A 20,447-nucleotide genomic window follows, 5' to 3' on the forward strand; every position below is an offset into this window, starting at 1 on the left:
AGGCGGGGGGGGAGGGGGGGAGGGGGGGGCAGAGAGAGACAGGGAGGCAATAGAGACAGGAAGACAAGGAGGAAGATGATGGAGATGGAGAGGGTCCAGGTGGGATGGGGAGAGACTGAGTCAGACATGGATTTTTCCGGAACTGGGGGGGAAGGGAGCTAGGGTTGGCCTGTGGGGGTGTGAGAGGGACAGACAAATTCACAGACTGCCTAGGGGGTTGGGGGGGCACCTTTAAGAGGAAGTCCCGCCCTCTTGGTCGTCACGGTAACACCCCTTCCCAGGGCCCCCACTTTTCAGCAGGTGCCCAGAGCCTCCTCACAGCGCAGCTCAGCCAAAGCAACGGGGTCCCGGCTCTCCGGGCGCTTCTGCCCCCCCATCCTGTCCCCTCACCGGCCCCCAGGACTGCGGACTCCTTCCCCTCCCCTCTTGTCTCCTCCTCCTCCTCCTCCTCTTCCTCCTCCCCCTCTTTTCGCCTCTCAGCTTTTGCCCACTTCTCTCTCCCCAGCTCTGCCTCTGCCCATTTCTGCCTCTGCCCCTCCCTATCTCTGTGCCTGTCCCTTCCCTTCTCCCCAGGTCTCTGGCCATCTCTACCTTTCCCTTCCTAGCTTTCTCTCCCCTCTTTCTCATCTCTCTCCCTCTGTTTCTCTCTCCTCTCAGTCTCTTCTCTGTCCCATCTCTCTTTCTTTTCTTCTCTCTGTCTCTCTACTCCTCCTATGCCCATCTCTTTCTCTCTTATCTTACCCCCCTCTCTTTTCCATTTCACTTCTCTGTCTCCTTTTCTTTTCCTCTCTCTGTCTCTGCCTCTTCTGTCCCTCTCTGTCTCCCACATCTCTTCTCTCCTCCTTTCTCATTTTCCCCTCTTTCTCCTCCATTTGTCAATCTTTTCCATTAGGTTCCTTTTCTTCTCTTTCTCTTGCCATCCCCACCTCTCCCTTGGCTCCTCGGCCTCTCCCTTGAGATCCCTCTCTTTCACCTCTTTCAATCTCTCCTAGATTTCTTATCTTTCTCTTCACCTATCCCTCCCTCTACCTTCCCCGCCCTTGCCTGTCCCTGTCTTCCCCACCCTCCCCACCTCTCCCAGGCCTGAGGTCTCTAGCTTGTAGTCTCTCCCCAGTTTCCCTGGAAGGGAAGGCGTGGGACCATGGCCGGGTTGGGCCCCGGAGGTGGGGAGGCGGAGGGCGGCCCCCGGCCCCTGTTTTGCAGGAAGGGGGCTCTGCGCCAGAAGGTCGTGCACGAGGTGAAGAGCCACAAGTTCACGGCCCGCTTTTTCAAGCAGCCCACCTTTTGTAGCCACTGCACGGACTTCATCTGGTGAGGAAGGCAGGGCTATGGGGCCCTAGGGGGCGGGGCCGGGAGAGGGGGCTCCGGGACCCGAGGGGGAGGAGGTGGGGAGAGAGGGTGACCGGGGTCCTGAGGGCGTCAGCTGTGGGGAGGAAGCTCTGCAGTGCGAGGGGAAGGGGCTCCGGGAAAAGAATCCTTGGGATCCCCAGGGGTAGAGCTGGAGGAGAGGGACTCCTATGTTCCCCGGGGGGCAAGGGCTGGAGAGCATATCTGGGTCTCTGAGAGAGAAGAGCTGGGAACTACAGTGCTTCCTAGGGGCAGGGGCTGCGAGAGAGAGAGTCCTTTCCCCACACTCCTGCTACCCTCCCCTATTGCCCACTGACCTGAAGGTCTGGCCCATTTCAGGGGGATCGGCAAACAGGGCCTTCAGTGTCAAGGTAAGAGCTGAGGATGCGGAGGCTGGGGTCTCTGGAGAGCAGAGGGCTTCGCGTGTCTCGGGGGAGGGGCCCACGTGTTCGTGTGTAGCAGAAGCCTGAGCTTCTGAGGACTAGATGGGGCCAGGCCTGGGAGGAGGAAGGAGTGTGGGGGCCCCCGCAGCTCCAGGTGGGGAAGGATCTTTGGGGAATTTGTTACCATGGGAACAGCCAGTGGAGGGAGACGGGGAGAGTCAGAGACACAGAGACACCCAGAGAATCACAAAGAGATCGATACTGAGACAGACAGACAGAGCGGAAGGCGGGCAGAGACCAAGACCTAGAAGGAAGGGGTGGGGGAAAGAGACAGAGACCGAGAGACAGACGGGAGACAGAGAGAGAGAGAGAGAGAGAGAGAGAGAGAGAGAGAGAGAGAGAGAGAGAGAGAGAGAGAGAGAGGAAGACAGAGAGATAGAGGAAGACAGAGATAGAGGAAGACAGAGATAGAGAAAGATAGAAAGGGACTGAGGCAAGGAGAACCAGAACAGGAGAGAGGGTCAGGCAGGCTCTCCCTGGTCCTTCTGCTGTTTCCATGGCAACCCCATCACTTCATTAGGGTTTCTTCAGGGCGGTGCTTGGTGAGGGAAAGGGGCGGTTTGCCCAAGTGGACCACAGCTGTTTCTGGGAACACTGTGAGTCAGAGAGGGGGTGGGAATCAGCACTAGGATCCCCCCATTCAAGTATGCCTTCTGCACCCCCCTTCTCTATCCACTCCTCTTGGTGATCTATGGCTCTCTTGGCTTTGGTCCTCCTTCATCCCTTCTCTGGGTGTCTCTGTCTTTTAACGGATGTGTCTGAATCTTTCTGTCTCTGTCTTCTGTGTCTCTATCCCTCTGCAATCTCTGGTTGTCTCTTTGTCCTTCTGTCTCTTCCTTTATATTTATTTCTTTGTTCTGCATCTTCCCCTCTGTATCTCTCATTTTCTGAGTCTTTCTTTATACCTCATTACCCACTTCTGTCTCCCTCCATGTCTTGACTATTCTCAATTTTTTCTGTGTCTGTCTCTTTCTCCGAGCCTGTCCCAATCCCTTTTTGTCTGTTCCTGCCTCCATCTTTCTGTCTCTCTCTCTCTTTGTCCTCTTTTTCTGTCTCTCTCGGACTCTACCCTTCTCTGTGTCTCTGTCTTCTTCATTTTGTCTCTCTGGTCTCTGTCCATCCATCATTTTATCTGCCAGTCTGCAGCTTCGTGGTTCACCGACGATGCCACGAATTCGTGACCTTCGAGTGTCCGGGTGCGGGGAAAGGGCCCCAGACAGACGTGAGTGGCCCCTATGCCTGGGTCTCTGCAGAGGCATGGCTTGCTCCCCCCTTCCCCAGCTCCCCCTGGGTGCTTGGCCCAGTTTCTCCAGCTATTTTTATGGGAGGGGAGAGGAAGGGGGGGCTGGAAGCAGTGGCTCCTGCCCCACATTCTCTGCCCTTGGCCTGGAAATCTAGGGAGGGGGTGGTGATACGTGGGACTGGAGGAGGAGCGGGGGAGTGGGAGGAGGGAAGACAGAGGCAGAGGTGGGGCCAGGGGAGTTCCGGGATCTGGGAGGACAGGAGAGGAACAGAAATGAAGATAAGGACACTGTATCACAGAGGCAGAGATAGTGAGGGAGCCAGACCCGTGAGACATAAGACCATGAGAGACAGAGCAGTAGTGAAGAGTCCCAGAGAGATCCTGAGAGGCATCACAGTCAAAAAGATGGATGGGGAGGCAAAGGTGGAGACAGTTTGTGAGCTATACTGGAGACAGAGAAGACGAGAGATCCATGAGAGACCCAAGAACACAGATAAGGGGAGGCCATCTCTTTAGCCTTGACAATTTCCAAGAGGAGGAATCACTTCTATGAAGCAGGGAGTTCAAGGATTATTGTCCTCGTTGGGATACTGAGGCTTACAGAGGGAACTTGACCATCCAGGATCACACCTTGAGCCAGGGACAGGTTGAAACTACAGCCCAAAGTCACCTGAGTCCCAGCCCAATGAGCTGTCCCTTCTTTATGTTCTGCCTCCTTGTGGAAACCATTGAGACCAAGATGAGGAGAGAGTGAGTCAATGACCCACAAGACAGAGATTAGGAGAGGACATCAAGATAGAGAGACACTGATCACAGAATGTAGGAACTAACTGGAAAGGCTCTTGGGAATCATGGAGTCCAACTCCCTCATTTTACATAAGGGAAAGTGAGAAGGGAAGGGACTTAACCCAAGGTGACACAGAGTGAGTAGCAGAGATAAGATTCCAGCTTAAGTCACCTGACTCTCAACTCAAAGATGCACCTATGGTCTTATATCTCGGATCTCAGATCTTAGATCCAAGAGACATGAAGATGAAGTGATGAGATGGAAAGACTGTTTGGTGTAGCCATAGTCAGGAGATAGATACTTGCTTTCCAATGCTGGTTCTGCCCCTTCTTGGATGTGGGACCAAGTCAGTCAGCTCCTCTGAGCCTCAGTTTCCCTATGTATAAACCCTGGGGCTACCTCCTTCACGGAGCTGCTGTGAAGAAGAAGCTTTGTAAATCTTTAATGAGAGCGGTTGTTATTTTTGGGATGAGAGACACAAGAGTCGGGCAGATGGTGGCAAAGAAAATGGGGAGACAGAGACACACCAAGGGACAAGGGAGGCATCAGACTGATGTAGGAAGACCCCCCCATTTAAAGGCAGAGGCCCTAGGTGCAGCTGTGGCTTTGGGCAATTTCTAGTCCTCAATATCGCCTTTGTAATAAGATTAAAACAAACCCGCTAGCATTTCTAGAGCACTTTACATGGTATTTCACTGATCTTCACTACAACTGTGGGAGGTGGGTGCTATTATCATCCTCATTTTGTAGGTGAGGAAACTGAGGCAGAGAGGTTGAGTGCATGTCTGAGGTGAGATTTGAACTCAGATTTGATCTTCCTTAATCCAAGCCCAGTAATTTAAGTAATGCATCACCTAGCTGCCCAGTGACCTCTGAGAAGCTCCATTCTGGCTCCAGATCAATGAATTCACTTCCTCTCCTCACAAGACCAGCCCCTCTAGTCAGAAACATAGAAAGCCTGAGACAAGACAGGCAGAGAGATGGGGAGACAGAGTCACAGAGACAGTGACCAAGGCACAGAGATAAGAGAGAGGAGAGGGAGGGGGATGGGGAGACACAATCACAGAGACAGTGACCAAGGCACAGAGATAGAGAAGAGGCAGAAAAATGGGGAGATGGCCATCCTAAGAACCAGAGACAGAGATGGGGAGACAGCGGCACAGCAGAGAAGTGAGGAATTCAAGGACTGTATCGGGCCCCTGGTGATCCTCTCACTGCCCTCTAGGATCCCCGCAACAAGCACAAGTTTCGTTTGCACAGCTACAGCAGCCCGACCTTCTGCGATCACTGTGGTTCCCTGCTGTATGGGCTGGTACACCAGGGCATGAAGTGCGCTTGTGAGTGCAGGAGACCAGGCAGCCAGCGGCCCGGTGGGGCGGTGGGATGGGAGCTGGCGTTCTGGCAGATGGGGTCCTTTCTTTGCTGGGCACTATCCAAGAGCATGCAGACCCCCAGAGACGACCACACCCAGATACGGGGGTGGGGGGGGATAGAGGGAAGTGGAGGGGAGGAAGGGGATGCCGGCTCACTCCACTGAGGGGCTGCTGGAAGGATGGCGCCTCTGCTCAGCCGGCTCAGAGAGAGCGAACTGATGGATCAGGGAGACCTAAGAAGGAGAGAGGGGAGTGGGGGTGGTCTTTTGAGTCCCGCGGAGACTACATGTCCCAGGATGCCCTGCGGCCTCTGCCAGCCCTCTACGAGGGATGCTGGGAGTCGTAGTTCTTGCTGAGCCTCGGGCGCCCCCTGCAGGCTGCGAGATGAACGTGCACCGGCGCTGCGTGCGAAGTGTGCCCTCTCTGTGCGGTGTGGACCACACAGAGAGACGAGGACGCCTGCAGTTGCGCATTCGGGCCCCAGCTGGGGATGAGATCCACGTCACAGGTGAGGGACCTCGACCCACGATCTCGGTTGCCACCTGGTGGCAATGTACAGCTTGGGTCGCCTCGGAGCAGGACAGTGGGAGGCAGGGACTGTGCGCCTGGCACTGTGCTAAGCACTTACCAACAAGATCTCCCTTGTAATGTGGGGGAGGGACTGCATGGGTCTCCCATTGGGACAGAGGCTGGGGCGCGAATGACTCAGACCCGCTGAGCCGACTGCCTAGTTTCCTTGCATCCTCAGTGGGCGAGGCCCGCAACCTCATCCCCATGGACCCCAATGGCTTGTCTGATCCCTATGTGAAACTAAAGCTGATTCCAGACCCGAAGAATGTGAGCAAGCAAAAGACCCGGACTGTGAAGGCCACGCTAAACCCGGTGTGGGACGAGACCTTCGTGTTGTGAGTCTGCCACTCGTGGGAGAAGGCAGAGAGGGCCTCCAGAGGAGGAGTCCCCCAAACTGGCCCTGGGTGGGAGGCACAGGGCAATGGGGAATGTCCAGCAATGATCAGAGGGATTCCTGAGCGTCTGTTCACCCTGGGTTCAAGGCTGTGTGACCTTCGATGACATGCCCTCCCTCGGCCTCAGTTTCCCCATCTGTTGCACCCAAAGGGGCTTTTCCAGCGTTGATGTTCAGAACCTGATACATCAAGCAACAAACATGTATTAAGTCCCTATTGTGTACCAGGCAACCTTCTGGGAGATGGGGATTCAGAGACATAAAAAAGGACAGATCCTGATCTCAGGAAACTTAGATCCTATAGGGGGAGACGTGTAGACATATAATTATGGGCTTCTGGACACAGACCATTCCTTCTCCCCCCCTCCCCCCAACTTCACCTCCTCCTTGCAAGCCTTTGCATTGCCAGTCTCCCATGCCTGGAATACTCTCTTCCTCACTTCCAGATTTTAGTCCCTAAGCTTCTTTCAGGGCTGGAGCCTTAAGACCCATCTTCTCCCATGAGGCATTTCCTCATCCCTTTGGCTGCTAGTCCCCCTCCTCCATCACCTTTTATATGTATTTGTTATCTCCTGTCAAGAGTGTAAGCTCCTTGAGGGGAGGGACTGCTTTACTTTTGTCATTCCAAGGTCAGAATAGATGCTCCTAGTGTGATCTATATACAAGAAGCTTGTGCAAAACAAGCACAAGATAGTTTTGAATAGGGCAGCTAGGTGGTGCAGTGGTTAGAGCACCTAGCCTGGAGTCAGCAAGACCTGATTTCAAATTGACTTCAGATACTTACTAGTTGTGTGACCCTGGGCAAGTCACTTCACCCTATTTGCCTCAGTTTCCTCATCTGTAAAATGAGCTGGAGAAGGAAATAGCAAACCACTTTGTTATCTTTGCCAAGAAAACACCAATGAGTAGTGGAGAGTTGGACACAACTACGCGACAAAAAATTTTAGATACATTCATGGGATGATCTAGATTAGAAACTCAAAAGAGACTGTGATGGTGGGAGAGACAAGTATAAAGGCCAGGAGAGAAGGAAGGAGGCAAGAAATAAAGACAGAGTGAGAGGAGAGATGGAGAGAAGGAGAGGGAGAGGGAGAAAAGGTGAGGGAGAGGGAGAGACACAGAGAGAGCCCTAGAATAAGACTGACCTGGAGAGGTAGAGAGAGGGAAAGAAAGACCTGGATAAGGAAGGAGAGAGGAGACACTGAGAGATAAACCAGCCTAGCAGAGAAAAATGGACAGACACAAAGACCAGGGAGAGGGACAGACATCCTGAGCTTCCTGAGGAATTAAGCAGGGACAGAGAGGATTAGGGGAGGGGAGGGGCCCACCAGGAGCAGGAACTGGGGTATGATCACAGGAGGTGAGAGTGGCTGGGACCTGAGTTGGTCCTGGTCCTTCCTGCAGCTCTCTGAAGCCTGGAGATGTGGAGAGACGCCTGAGCATTGAGGTCTGGGACTGGGACCGGACGTCTCGCAATGATTTCATGGGAGCCATGTCCTTTGGGGTCTCAGAGCTGCTCAAGGCCTCCGTGGACGGCTGGTGAGACTGCTCTCTCTCCCTGGGGAAGGGGCACTTCTCGGGAGGGTGTGCTAGGTCCAGCACAGATTCCTTCTCTGTCCTCAGCACTACCACAGTGCTCCCAGCCCTCGTCCAGCCTGGCCACACTTACCTCCTCTCTCTCTTTTTCTGTTTCTGCATCTCTGGGGTCAGAACATCTTCAATTTCTCTGGTCTTTGTTATTCTTGTCTCTCCTCTGGGAGGGATCTCTCCCTCACTTTCCTGGCACCTGGCTATCTCTGAATCTTTTTTCCCCCTCTGGTCTCTTACTGTTTTCCTCTGTCTCTCCATATGTCCCATTTCTCAGTCCCTCCATGTCTAGGGCCTCCCCACATTTTGGGGATCTCCGTGTACAGTTTCTCCCCCTCTTTCCTTTCTCTCTGGATTTCTGTCCTCACTTGGCTCTTACCGTGTGGGGGGTGAGAGTGTCTCTTTTCTCTTTCCTGTCTCTTTCCCTGGTTATAATACATCTCTCTCATTGTCCCTGGGGTTTCTCTATATATATGTATGGGGGGGTTGGTGGCTGTGTCTTGCTCTCCCTCAACTTCCCTCTTTGAGCTCTCCTTGCCCCTCTTTGACTCTGGGGTCCGGGTGACTCTGCTATCTTTGGGCTCACTCTTTTCCTTTCTCTGTGGGTTCTTACCCCCTTCCTGCCTGGACCGTTTCACCCCCATGTTGGGTTTATGCTGATCTGTGTCCCCTTCTCTTGGGATCTCCCTGTGTGTGGTGGGGTGTCTCTTCCTGTACCCCTTGGGTCTCTGTCTCCCCTTGCCCCCATGTTGTGGTCCCCTCCTTGGGTGGTGTGTGTGCCAGGTACAAGTTACTGAACCAAGAGGAGGGTGAATATTACAATGTCCCAGTGGCCGACGCTGACAACTGCGGGCTTCTGCACAAGTTCGAGGTACCCTTCTCCCTCCACAGCCTTTGCACCACCTCATGGCTCCCTGTATTTTTCCCCACTTGGTCCCCAAACCTGACCCCTGACCAGACCCCAGGGACCAGAACCCTTGAACTCAGCTTGAGTCTAAGCTTGCACCTTTTTCTTTCTCTTCCCCACAGGCCTGTAACTATCCCCTGGAGCTGTATGAGGTAAGGAGGGGGCCAGAGCTGGGGGGCTGGATGTGACCCCAAGTACCTGGGGGCTTGTTCCCTCTCCCCAGGCTAGCCTTGATTGCCCCCTCTGAGTCTCTGTCCTTGTCCCTGCTGTCTGGTTCTCTCTTCCACAGATCTGCTTTATGTCTCTATCATTGTCTCTGGAGCTTTCCCAGTCTTTATGTGACCTCCCTCACTCCCTTTTTTCCCTTGCTCCCTTCCTCCCTCCTTCCCTTCCTTCCTCCCTCTCTTCCTCCCTCCCTCCCTCCCTTCCTCCATCCTTCCTTCCTTCCTTCCTTCCATCCTTTTTCTTTCTCTGTGTCTCTCTGGCTCACAGCTGATAAGGACATTATTTTATGCTGTGGGTTCCAAACTGTTTCTTTTCATTCACATATTAGAAAAGCTAGAAGACTCAGGGATTTAGGGGGCAGGGAGGAGGTCCCAGCTGGAGAGGTCTCTTAGGCCTCCATAGGCTGTGCATTTCTGTGGAGGCCTCTCTTGTGTTCTTGTTTGGGTGGCTGGCTCTCAGCTGTAGCGGCCTTGGGTTGAGTGGGTCTGGGGGAACCTCCTGCCGACACCTGACTCTCATTTTTCCTTCACATCCCTCCTTCCCTCCCTCCTTCCCTCTTGGGCAGCGGGTGCGCATGGGCCCTTCTCCCTCCCCCTCTCCCTCCCCCAGCCCCACGGATTCCAAGCGATGCTTCTTCGGCTCTGGCTCCGGCTCGGGCTCGGGCCGCCTGCACATCTCGGACTTCACTTTCCTCATGGTGCTTGGAAAGGGCAGTTTTGGCAAGGTAAGGACCGGAGGAACCCTGGGCTCCCCGGGGGCTGGGGTGGGAGTGGGGGAAGGAAGGCTTCCAGGGAGGGTGGGAGAGGGGCTGCCTGGGTCCCAGAGAGGAGCGGAAGGCTGGAACTACTGGGTCCCCAGGGTATGGGGTGAAGAAGGGTCAGAGAAGCCAAGACGCCTATGGCCGGAGCTGAGCTGGACACCTCGGTCCCTCTGGCTCCCAGGTGATGCTGGCTGAGCGTCGGGGCTCCGATGAGCTGTTTGCCATTAAGATCCTGAAGAAGGACGTGATAGTTCAGGACGACGACGTGGACTGCACGCTGGTGGAGAAGCGCGTGCTGGCCTTGGGGGGCCGCGGGCTGGGCGGACGGCCGCATTTCCTCACGCAGCTCCATTCCACTTTTCAGACCACTGTGAGCACGCCCAGCCCAAGTCGGGGCACCAGGCTGTGGGGGAGGGGCTGCAGAGCGCTTTGGGCTCCTGGGAGCCAAGGGCAGAGAAGGCGGCCGTCCCCTGAGCGCCTCGTCTTCCTTTCCCCAGGACCGACTGTATTTTGTGATGGAGTACGTGACGGGCGGGGACCTCATGTATCATATTCAGCAGCTGGGCAAATTCAAGGAGCCGCATGCCGCGTGAGTGCCCGAGAGAAGCTGGGAGGGGGAAGCGAAGAAGGAAGGGAAGGGGTCCTAGGGACTAATCCCACTCTGGTGTTCTATGCCCCCCAGCTTCTACGCGGCCGAAATTGCAATCGGCCTCTTCTTCCTTCACAACCAGGGCATCATCTACAGGTGAGGGCAACCCACCCCCACCCCACCCCGGGGCTGCCTCGCGATTCACTTGCTCCACTCCTAGATGCTCCAGGCCCCGCTCGCCCCGCCCCTTTTAGATCCACATCCCCACGGGCCTATCGCTCCCACCTCTCGCCCGTAGCCAAGCATCACCTTTCTCCCTGTTCCCAGACCCGGCCCCATTCTGGCTCAGTTCTCCCTGACCCCGGCTCTGTCTCTCTCTGGCCCCTCCCCTGCAGGGACCTGAAGCTGGACAACGTGATGCTGGACGCGGACGGACACATCAAGATCACGGACTTTGGCATGTGCAAGGAAAACATCTTCCCTGGGACCACGACCCGGACCTTCTGCGGAACCCCGGACTACATCGCTCCTGAGGTGCGCCTTGCTCCCTCAGGGGGAGGAGACTGGGCCTCCTGGGCTCAATGGAGGGAGTCCGCCTCCCCGGGGTTGGGAGGGGGGCCTGGATTGGTCTCCTAAAGGCCGCCCCTCCCCCCAGCAGATTATCGCCTACCAGCCCTATGGGAAGTCCGTGGACTGGTGGTCCTTCGGAGTGCTGCTCTATGAGATGCTGGCGGGACAGGTAAGAAGGTGGGGATGGAGGGACACCCGCGCGAGCCTGGGGCCACCCGGAGAGCGCTGACTTGTGGTCTCCGTCCCCAGCCTCCGTTCGACGGGGAGGATGAAGAAGAGCTGTTTCAGGCCATTATGGAGCAGACGGTCACCTACCCGAAGGCGCTGTCCCGGGAGGCGGTAGCAGTGTGCAAGGGGGTGAGCCTGCAGGCTGCCCGACAGCTCTTCCCTCCCCTCTCCTGTCTCTGAGCTGCGCTCCCTTGCCCCTCGTTTCCAAGTTGTCTTTCTCGGTTTAGGCTCACGTCTGCGGGTCTCTGTGCCGCTAGGTGGTGCCACGATGTACAGAGCGCTGGGCCTGGAGTCAGCAAGACTCATCTTTCTGAGTTCAAATTCGGCCTCAGATACTTATAAAGCTGTGTGACCCTGGACAAGTCACTTAACCCTGTTTGCCTCAGTTTCCTCACGTGTCAAATGAGCTGGAGAAGGAAATGGCAAGCCACTCCAGTATCTTTGCCAAGAAGACCCCAAATGGGGTCACGTAGAGTCGGACACAAGGACAGAGCACGGGCCATTCTCAAGCTTTCTAATTTTTTGTGTCCCAGTGTTTCCACTGGTTTGTCTCTATCTCAGCGTCTCTGTGCCTCCGTCTTCGCCCCTTCTCTGTGTCTTCACCTCACCCTCTTTAAGTTGGGATTTCCCTTACTCTGTCTCCGTATCTCTCTGTCTCTGTGTGTCTCTCTGTTTTGGCTTCTGTGTCCCTGCAGTAGAATGGAAACTCCTTGAGGGCTTTCCCTAGCAGAGTGCCTCCTTCATACAGTGGTAGGCACTTCATGTATTGGATTGAACAAAGTTTAATTGTTCTTAGTTCTCTGAGATTTTTGTCTCCCTTCCTTGTCTTTCTGCAGCTCTCATCTCATTCAGTTTCCCCAGTGGCTTCGTCTTTTCTGGGTCCAACTTCTTTCTTCTGGTCAGGCTCTTCTCTTCCTCCCTCCCTCCCTGCTCTCTCTCTCTCCGTCTCTCTCCCTCCCCCACTTTGTGTCTCCCTCTTGGTCTCTTTCGCTGGGATTTTCCTTGTTTCTGCCTCTTCCTCCCTAGTTCCTCACTAAACACCCAGTGAAGCGTCTGGGCTCTGGGCCTGATGGAGAGGTGGCCATTCGTGCTCATGGCTTCTTCCGATGGATTGACTGGGAGCGCCTGGAGAGGCTCGAGATTGCTCCTCCCTTCAGGCCACGACCAGTCAGTATCTTCTGTGTCCTTACCTAGTCCTATTCCTGTGTGCAAGTGTGTGTGTGTGTGTGTGTGTGTGTGTGTGTGTATGTGTTTGTGTGTATATCTGTATGTGTGCATGTTGGTCTCAAGGACTAGGTAAAAACCTTGGGGGAGAAAAGGAGACCCCAATAACTTCCAACCCTATTCTTCCCCCAGTGTGGTCGCAGTGGTGAGAATTTTGACAAATTCTTCACTCGTGCGGCTCCAGCGCTGACCCCCCCTGACCGCCTAGTCCTGGCCAGCATTGACCAGGCTGATTTCCAAGGCTTCACCTATGTCAACCCTGACTTTGTGCATCCTGATGCCCGAGAGCTCCCCAGTCCTGGGGCTGGTGCCAGCCCTGTGCCTGTCCTGTGAGCATCCTGTGCTGGACCCAGGCCCCTCTGCTGCTTTCCCTGCTCCTTGGATGGGTGGAACTGGGGGGAGTTCTCAGATATTTTTGTTCTCTCCCCTCTTTTCCCATCTGGGACTGGCATCCTGCATACTGTGCCCTTATTCTAATTCCCCTCATCCTGATCTCCCTTCCCAATTTTAGTTCCCCACCAACATTCTAGTTCCCCACCCCCATTCAAGCACCCCTGACCCTCCCCTGGATCCCTTGCCCTGAACCTAGAGCCTACCTTCAATTTGAGGTCCTGTGGGAGGCTGTGCCCCCACACCCTGGGACCCAAGGGGAGGGTGGAGATGGCCCCCAGCTGGGGCCCAGCATCCAGATCTACCCAGTCTTCCCTGCCCCTCTCTGGTGTTCTCCACCAGCCACTGTTCTAGAACCTCCCCTCCCTCACCCCCAATCACCGCCAAATTCCTTTCCTGCTGCTGCGTGTGATTCAAGTCTCAGCTTCATGGAGCCCTGGATTCACCTCTTGGGGCCCCTGAGGCCTCCCTCAGTCAGGCTCCCTATATCTGTCCCCATCCCCATCCCTCAGGGCTGGGAAATAAAGTTGGGGTTTTGATGCTGGCTAAGCTTGTGTTTGCTTGGGTTCTGAGTTATGGACTGATGGAGAGAAGAGGGAGTTTGAGGAAAAGACACACAAAGTGAAAAGGAAAGACAGGGACAGTGAGAAGGATGGGACAGAAAGACATTGAGTGGTTCTTATAATTGAAACACAGCCCTTGGGAACCTCTTACTGGGGCATCAGAAGAACCCTGGCAAATAGGTACCACAGACGAGGTTCCAGTCCGAAGGAAGGTGAGGGTCACATTGGTCAGCCAATCAACAAGCATTTATTAAGCATCTCCTCAGTTCTAGGCACTGGTCTAGGTACGTCAAATACAAAGATAAAAAAACTAAACAATATCTGCCCTCAAGGATTTTACATTTTATCCAGAGGCAGCTATCCTCAAGGAGGTTCAGGTGTTGGAGCCCAAAGGACCTGAGTTTGAATCCTGTCTCAGACACTTACTAGATGAGTGGCCTTGGACTAGTCACTCAAACTCTTAGACTAATCTTTCTTTTCTGTAAAATGGGATAATAGCATCTTCTCAGGAGGGTTGTGAGGACCACACGAGATAATATATGTAAGATACTTTAAGTACTACAGAAATGGAAGGTGTTGTGATTATTATGGGAGAAGGCAATATACATAAACATACACAAAATAAAAACAAGGCAACTTTTCTTGAAAGAGGGGAGCTGGAATGGTAGCTTGGGGCCTTCAAGTGATCCTTAGAGGCAATGGGGAGACCCTGGAGTTCACTGAGCAGGGGTGTGACATGGTCAGACCCCTGCTTTATAAAGGAAAATCACTGGCAGCTGTGGGGAGAGTGGGTCTCTATCCTTTAGATCGCTTGTTTGTATCTAGTTATTTCTCCTATTAGACTGTGAGCTCTTTGAGAGCAGGGCCTGTCTTGCCTTTCTTTGCATCCCCAGCACTTGACACAGTGCCTGGCACATAGTAGGCATTTAATAAATGTTGATTGACTACTGGAAAGGAAGGTATCCTGACTTTGTCTACCCTCTAAATAGTAGACCAAAAATGGTGCTAGGAAGGGGGGAGGGGGGAGAAGAAGGAGGGAGGGACAGAGAAGAGGGAGAGAGGGGGGGAGGGAGAGAGAGAAGAGGGAGGGAAGGAGAGAGAGAAGAGGGAAGGAGGGAGAGAGACAGGGAAGAAGGAGGGAGGAACAAGCCATAAGACACAGGTGGAGGGGAAGAGGCTGAGACAAGGACAGTTGGAGAGACAAGATCAGAGATGGTGAGACTCGGATGATGAGAGGCACAGATATGCTGAGGCCAGAGCAGTGAGAGTGAGAAGGCACCAACATCCGGAGAGACTGAGACAATGACAGAGAGAGTCGGAGATGGTGAGGGAGAATCAAAGACTCAGGCTCACGGTAAGTGAAAGACAGAGGGAGGCTCTGAGGGGCCACTTTGGGAATAGTCACCACTGTTCTCGTCCCCCCGCCACCCCCACAACAAACTCCTCCTTCACACCCAGACTCTATTTCCCATCAGCAACCAGGCCAGCTCCTCTACTCCTGTCCCCTAGCAGCCTTTGGCGGTGGTGGTGTTGGGGGGGTTACCTGCAGGGGGCTCCTGGGAAATGTAGTCCTGGGGTGGGGGCGGGGGCGGGGGAGCAGTAGCCGAACACTGTCTGAATCTCCAAGCCCCATTCAGCTCACTCCAGACACTGGGTCCCTGTTAGGGTCCAGCAGGGGGAGGGGGCTCTTGGTTTTCCGAAGGGGCGGAGGTTGGGCCAACTGGGGGTGGGCTAGAAAGGATGTCGCCTGGCTTCTCCAAAGATGCTGGGCAGGGGGAAGGGGACTCCTGGGTACTTGAGGGGATGGGATTGGGGAAAGAGAAGCCTGGGTCCCCAAGGGGAGGTGGGATCCTAGACACTTGAGTCTGTGAGGAAGCAGGACTAGGGAAGGGATCTCCTGGGTCCTCGAAATGGTAGCGTTGAGAAAAAGGTCGCCGTCCCTGAAGGAATAGGGCTTCTGGGTCATTAATGGGGCTGGGTGAGGGAATGTCTGATTATCTCGGGACTGAGGGAGGATCCTAGGTCACTGAAGGGGTGGGGCCAGAGAAAGGATCCCTGGGTCTCTCAGGGGTCATGCTGTAATGCCCCTTCCCAGGCCAAGTGAGAGCAGCTTCGGACCCTGCGCCTTTAAGAGAGAAGGGGTGGGGGGAGCGCACGACGGCCCGCTGACATCACGCTGGGGCGGGGGGGTGGGGGGCTCACTCAGGCTCTGTGAAAGCTGCAGGACCCGGCCCGGCCTCGGCTCCGTCCAGCCAGCGCCCCCCGACCCGGCCCCTGCAGGCCCGGCTTGCGCTCCATTCCTCCTGCTTCTTTGATGCTTTGTCCGGTCTCACTGCGCCTTTCTGACTGCCTCCCTCTTCCCCGGTCCCTCTCTCCTGTGAGTGTCTCTGTCTCTGCATCTTCATCTTCTTGTCTCTTGTCTCTCGGTTTCTCGGACTCTGAACCCTCGCCCCCCTCTCTCACCCAGGCTCTGGGTGTCGCTCCCTCTCTGTCCCCACTGTTTGTCGCTGGCTCCCTCCTCTTGTCTTCTGTTGGTCCAACTGCAAACCTCATCGTCTTCCTCCATAGCTTGGGGTCTCTGTCCCACTTTGAATCTCCTTGTCTCTCTCCACGTCCTTCTTCTCAGCTCTCTGGCTAGGTCTCTTTGTCCCTGTCCCTGTCTGTCTCTGTGTCAGTGTCTCAGTCTCTCTCCATCCCCATCCTCTGCGTCCTCCCTGCTTCCCTCCCCTCCTCCTCGGCAGCCAATGAGAGGCCTGGGCTCCTTGCTCCCGTCTCCGTCCGCCGAAGAGTGAGTGAAGGAGGGAGGGACGGAGGAGGCTGGGCCCGGGGCCCGAGAGCAAGCCGGAGCCGGAGCCCGAGCGGAGGCCAAGGAAGAAGCCCAGGGGGGCGGGGGCCGGGACGCCGGGGGCCGGGAGCGGCGGGGCCGGTCCGGGGAGGCCGGGGGGCCGGACATGCGGCTGCGGAGCCCGGAGCCCCGTGCGTCCGCCCAGCGTTGAGCGAGGTGAGACCGGCCAGGCCAGAGGTCCTTAGTTGGGCTGGGAGATTGGGATGCTTGTGCTCCCTAGGGGAGTCCAGCTGACTGATGGATGGAGAGGGGAAGCCTGGGTCCCAGGTGGGAAGCAAGATCCTGGAACGCCTGGGTCCTGGGGAAGTGTCACAGAGGGGCAGGCGGAGGGAGCAGAACTCTTGGGTCAGGAGCATTTAGACGGCGCGGCGGGGGCGGGGGGGAAGAGGGGGACGGCCAGCGGGGCTGTAGAGGGAGATACCGACCCCAGAGTCCAGGCTTCAGGAGGCAAGTGGATATACCGAGTCTCCGACAGGAAGGAGCTCGTTGAGGGATGGATGCTTAGGTCCATTAGTCAGGAGACCTGGAATGAGTAAGGGGTTGGGGTACTGGAATACCTGGATCTCGGAGGGGATGGGGATGGGGGGCTGAGCAGGGAAGACTGAGTCCAGAGCCACGAAGCAGTCCAGGATCTCGAGGGCCCCAAAGAAAAAGCTCGGAGTGGTGGGGGGGGGCGGGGGCGTATACCTGGGTCCCATTAGCGGGGGATTAGGACGGGGTAAAGGTCTGGGAGCCGGGATGCTTGCGTCCCAGAGGGAAAAGGGACGTCTGGGTCCGATAGACCTGGGACCTATCTGGGAGATAGACGGCGATCTCCAGTTCCCGGGAGAGGAAGCTTGGAGCCAATTGCGGGGGTACTAGGATGCGGTCGGGGCTGGGGTCGGGTGGAGGCTGCCCAGGAAGGCGGGGAGGGCCTCCTGGGTCTGGGAGAGAGCGGGAGGCCAGGCTGCCTGCCCGGGCTGGCTCTCCCTCCATTCCCGCGTCCCCGCGCTCCCGCCTCTCCGTCCGCCCGGCCGCCTGTCTCTCCGCAGGCCCCGCGCGCCTCCCGCCCGCGGCCGCCGCCGCCATGAGCTCGTGCAGCAGCCGCGCGCTGACCTTGCTGAGCAGCGTGTTCGGCGCCTGCGGCCTCCTCCTGGTTGGCATCGCGGTCAGCACCGACTACTGGCTCTACATGGAGGAGGGCACGGTGTTACCCCAGAACCAGAGCACCGAGGTCAAGATGGCGCTGCACGCCGGCCTCTGGAGGGTCTGCTTCTTCGCAGGTAGTGGGACCCCGGCGGTCCTCCCCCAGCTCCGGGCCCTCCCCCTCGGGGACCCTAGCGCCCTGCCCCTCAGGGATCCAGATGTTTGTATGTGGGGGGCCTGTTCTCAGCCCGAGACCCTCCTTCTCAGGAGCCTGAGTAGACCGTCTCCCAGCCCCAGCCCCTCAGGGACCCTGGAGACCCTTCCCCTCTCCACCCGTCGCCCTGACGACTCGTCCTCCAGTCCCAGGCCTTTAGGGACTTTCCCTCCACGCCGGTGACCTGGGCATCCTCCTCCATCCACCACTCCCTCAGGGGCCTAGGCCTCTTTGGTGCCCCCAGGTGCCCCCAACCCCACCAGGCTCCGAGGAGCCTTCCTGGAAGCAGCTCCTACTCTGTCCATCTTTGTGCCGCAGCCCCTAGCTCAGATTCTCCGAATGATTGGTTGACCAATCGCTTTTTCCCCGCAGGCCGGGAGAAGGGTCGCTGTGTGGCCTCGGAATATTTCCTTGAGCCCGAGATTAACCTGGTGACCGAGAACACCGAGAACATCCTGAGTGAGGGGGGGACCTCTGTGTGGGGGTGGGGGCGGGGCTTGTGGGCCGAGGGGCGGAGCTCTGGCTTCTAGGATGGACGGCTCACCCCTCCCCTCCCCCCGGCTGTTCCCCTAGAGACTGTCCGCACCGCTACCCCCTTCCCCATGGTGAGCCTTTTCCTGGTCTTCACGGCCTTCGTCATCAGCAACATTGGCCACATCCGCCCTCAGAGGACCATCCTAGCTTTCGTTTCCGGCATCTTTTTCATTCTTTCAGGTGAGTGCTTGGTGCCCTTTCTGTACCCATCTCTGCCCCAGTGCATGCTTTCTTTGGGTCGCCTCCAGGACCCGCCGGACAGCTGCTGTAGCTACTCCATTGTCAGGACTCAGAGAGATGTCAACCTCAAACCTTGGGACCCCTGCGCATGACCCCTGACTGGCTGTGTCAGGGGCCCCTGTTGCCCCCTCTGGAAAATGTAGATTAGACTCAACCCTAGCCAGATCGTTGGCTGCGGGTCCTGGAGCCATTCGTACTCCATCTCTGGGCTTCAGTATCCCTCTCTGTAAAATTGGGGCGGAGGAGCGGACTAGATGAGGGAGGCGGAACAGAGGAAGGCTCTACTGGACCCGCTTTTTTCTGCCCTTCGTTTTTGTGATCTTAAGCTTCCTGTGTGACCTAGGAGAAGTCATTTTCTTTTCCTGGACTTCATGTCAAGGAAAGAGATCAGACCGGAGCAAGGTTTTTTAACCCAGGGTCCATGGATGGATTTCAGGGAATCCATGAACCTGGATGGAAAGAAGACATTTTAATTTTTTCTAATCTATAACTAAAATGTAGCATTTTCTTGAATTATTTAAAAATACAATTCTGAGAAATGGTCTGTGGATTTGTCAGACTGCCCAAAGGTTCCATGACCCAACACAAAAGGTTAAGATCCCCTGGTCCGGGGGATATCTAAGACGCCAATCTATCATTTGATGAATCTCTACTGAGCTCCCCTACCCCCTTCCCAACCCAGCGCTGGAGGGTCAGAATAGGGGGAGATGAAGAAAGGGAAGCCTCGAACCTTATGCGGAGGGTGGGGTCTGAGTATGACTGGGGAACCAGGAGGATGAAAGGAACCGCACCCCCAGAAGATGGTGAAATGAGGGGGCTTGCCATTTGCTGAGGCACCCATTGTCCCTCATTGATGCCAGGAACCTCGGAGGGATATTCTCCCAACACCCATCAACCAGTGCCTGCCTATGTCCCTGGAGATATGTGTGTGTGGGGGGGAGAACCATCAGAGATGCCTTTCTGGAGCTGCCCCTGGTCCAGGTTGGAGGGAGCTGGGCCAGTGTTGGAGCCTCTCCAAGCCACCTGACCAGCTCCCTTCCTGGCTGTCTCCCTCCTGTGCAGGCCTCTCCCTCGTTGTGGGCCTAGTCCTCTATATCTCCAGCATTAATGATGAGGTGATGAATCGGCCCAGCGGCTCCGAGCAGTACTTTCACTATCGCTATGGCTGGTCCTTCGCCTTTGCGGCCTCCTCCTTCCTGCTTAAAGAGGTGGGATGGGGCTGGAACCTTTGATTCCTGATGGACTGGAAGCCCTTCTCCCCACTCCCCCTACAAGCGCGTCTGAGGACCTAAGCTCAAGAGGCTGGGGGACGGCCTGGAGGGGACCCCTGGGTTCCCGAGGGAGCCGAGCTAGAGCTGGGAGAGGGGGAATGGGCTGTGGCAAGAACCCCTGGGTCCTTCAGAGGGCTGAGCTAGACCTGAGAAGGAGGGAAAATTGGCTGTGGGAGGGGACCCCTGGGTCCCCGAGGGAACGGAGCTAGAGGTGGGGGGGGGGGCGGAAGGGGCTGTGACAGGAACCCCTGGGTCCTCCAGAGGACGAGGCTAGAACTGAGGAGGAGGGAAAATTGGCTGTGGGAGGGGATCTCTGGGTCTCCGAGGGGGTGGGGCTTGGGGTACGGACACTGCCACAGTTCCTGATCACGGGTCACCACAGGGAGCTGGCGTGATGTCCGTCTATCTGTTCACCAAACGCTATGCGGAGGAAGAGATGTACCGGCCCCACCCAGCCTTCTACCGGCCCAGGCTCAGCGACTGCTCCGACTACTCGGGTCAGTTCCTCCAGCCCGAGGCCTGGCGCCGAGGCCGCAGCCCCTCGGACATCTCCAGCGACGTTTCCATTCAGATGACACAGAACTATCCTCCTGCCATCAAGTACCCGGACCACATGCACATCTCCACCTCGCCTTGCTGAGGGGCTGTGCCGCCCTAGCCCACCCCCCACCCCAGCACCTGCTCTTCGGTCCTTCCCCGCCCCCCCGCCCCTGCCCAGCCCCCCACCCCAGCACCTGCTCCTCGGGCCCCCACCTCGTCCCCCCCCCGCCCCCGCCCGGCCCCCCACCCCAGCACCTGCTCCTCAGAGGGCACCCTCGAGTCCCCTCGGGCCGCGCCCCTTTTCAAGTTTCCTGAGGCTCGTCCCCTTATGGCCCTTTCTCTTCAGTCTTCCTTTCTGGCCAGTTCCTCGCACTTCTCCGCCTTTATCCTTTGCTCTTTTCCCTTCCCTGAATTACCTCCCCTTCTCCAGTCCCCTTTCTTTGCTCCTCTCCATTCCTCTGGCTCCTCCTTTGTTTCT

General features: G+C 56.4%; 2 protein-coding genes across 3 annotated transcripts; both read left to right on the forward strand.

Moving 5' to 3' along the window:
• The first annotated feature begins 253 nt into the window (after positions 1-253).
• On the forward strand, positions 254-13,186 carry PRKCG (protein kinase C gamma). Of its 2 annotated transcripts, XM_036746657.1 has the most exons (18): positions 254-1,311; positions 1,687-1,718; positions 2,930-3,012; positions 5,046-5,157; positions 5,570-5,701; positions 5,942-6,098; positions 7,562-7,696; positions 8,528-8,615; positions 8,774-8,803; positions 9,442-9,600; positions 9,818-10,006; positions 10,134-10,225; positions 10,319-10,381; positions 10,621-10,759; positions 10,884-10,964; positions 11,045-11,152; positions 12,050-12,190; positions 12,380-13,186. In XM_036746657.1, exons 1-18 carry the CDS (start codon positions 1,142-1,144, stop codon positions 12,578-12,580), a joined length of 2,112 nt encoding a protein of 703 aa, XP_036602552.1. In that variant the 5' UTR covers positions 254-1,141; the 3' UTR covers positions 12,581-13,186. The 2 variants fall into 2 exon arrangements, with proteins under 2 accessions (XP_036602552.1, XP_036602553.1); XM_036746658.1 differs by lacking the exons at positions 12,050-12,190; positions 12,380-13,186 and adding an exon at positions 11,251-11,307 and having other exon boundaries at positions 848-1,311.
• Positions 13,187-17,099: 3,913 nt separating this feature from the next.
• On the forward strand, positions 17,100-20,069 carry CACNG7 (calcium voltage-gated channel auxiliary subunit gamma 7). The gene is made up of 5 exons (XM_036746988.1): positions 17,100-17,307; positions 17,757-17,843; positions 17,958-18,098; positions 19,221-19,366; positions 19,812-20,069. Exons 1-5 carry the CDS (start codon positions 17,112-17,114, stop codon positions 20,067-20,069), a joined length of 828 nt encoding a protein of 275 aa, XP_036602883.1. The 5' UTR covers positions 17,100-17,111.
• The last annotated feature ends 378 nt before the right edge of the window (positions 20,070-20,447 follow it).

This window comes from Trichosurus vulpecula, chromosome 2, assembly GCF_011100635.1.
Source record: "Trichosurus vulpecula isolate mTriVul1 chromosome 2, mTriVul1.pri, whole genome shotgun sequence".
Classification (NCBI taxonomy): Eukaryota; Metazoa; Chordata; class Mammalia; order Diprotodontia; family Phalangeridae; genus Trichosurus; species Trichosurus vulpecula.

Excerpts from the sequence above, each read along its gene's own strand:
- PRKCG (XM_036746657.1), top strand. The coding sequence starts at position 1,142 with ATGGCCGGGTTGGGCCCCGGAGGTGGGGAGGCGGAGGGCGGCCCCCGG. Across the intron at positions 8,804-9,441 it reads ATCCCCTGGAGCTGTATGAG|CGGGTGCGCATGGGCCCTTC; the intron begins GTAAGGAGGGGG and ends CCTCTTGGGCAG. Across the intron at positions 12,191-12,379 it reads CTCCCTTCAGGCCACGACCA|TGTGGTCGCAGTGGTGAGAA; the intron begins GTCAGTATCTTC and ends TTCTTCCCCCAG.
- CACNG7 (XM_036746988.1), top strand. The coding sequence starts at position 17,112 with ATGAGCTCGTGCAGCAGCCGCGCGCTGACCTTGCTGAGCAGCGTGTTC. Across the intron at positions 17,844-17,957 it reads GAACACCGAGAACATCCTGA|AGACTGTCCGCACCGCTACC; the intron begins GTGAGGGGGGGA and ends CTGTTCCCCTAG. Across the intron at positions 18,099-19,220 it reads CATCTTTTTCATTCTTTCAG|GCCTCTCCCTCGTTGTGGGC; the intron begins GTGAGTGCTTGG and ends CCTCCTGTGCAG.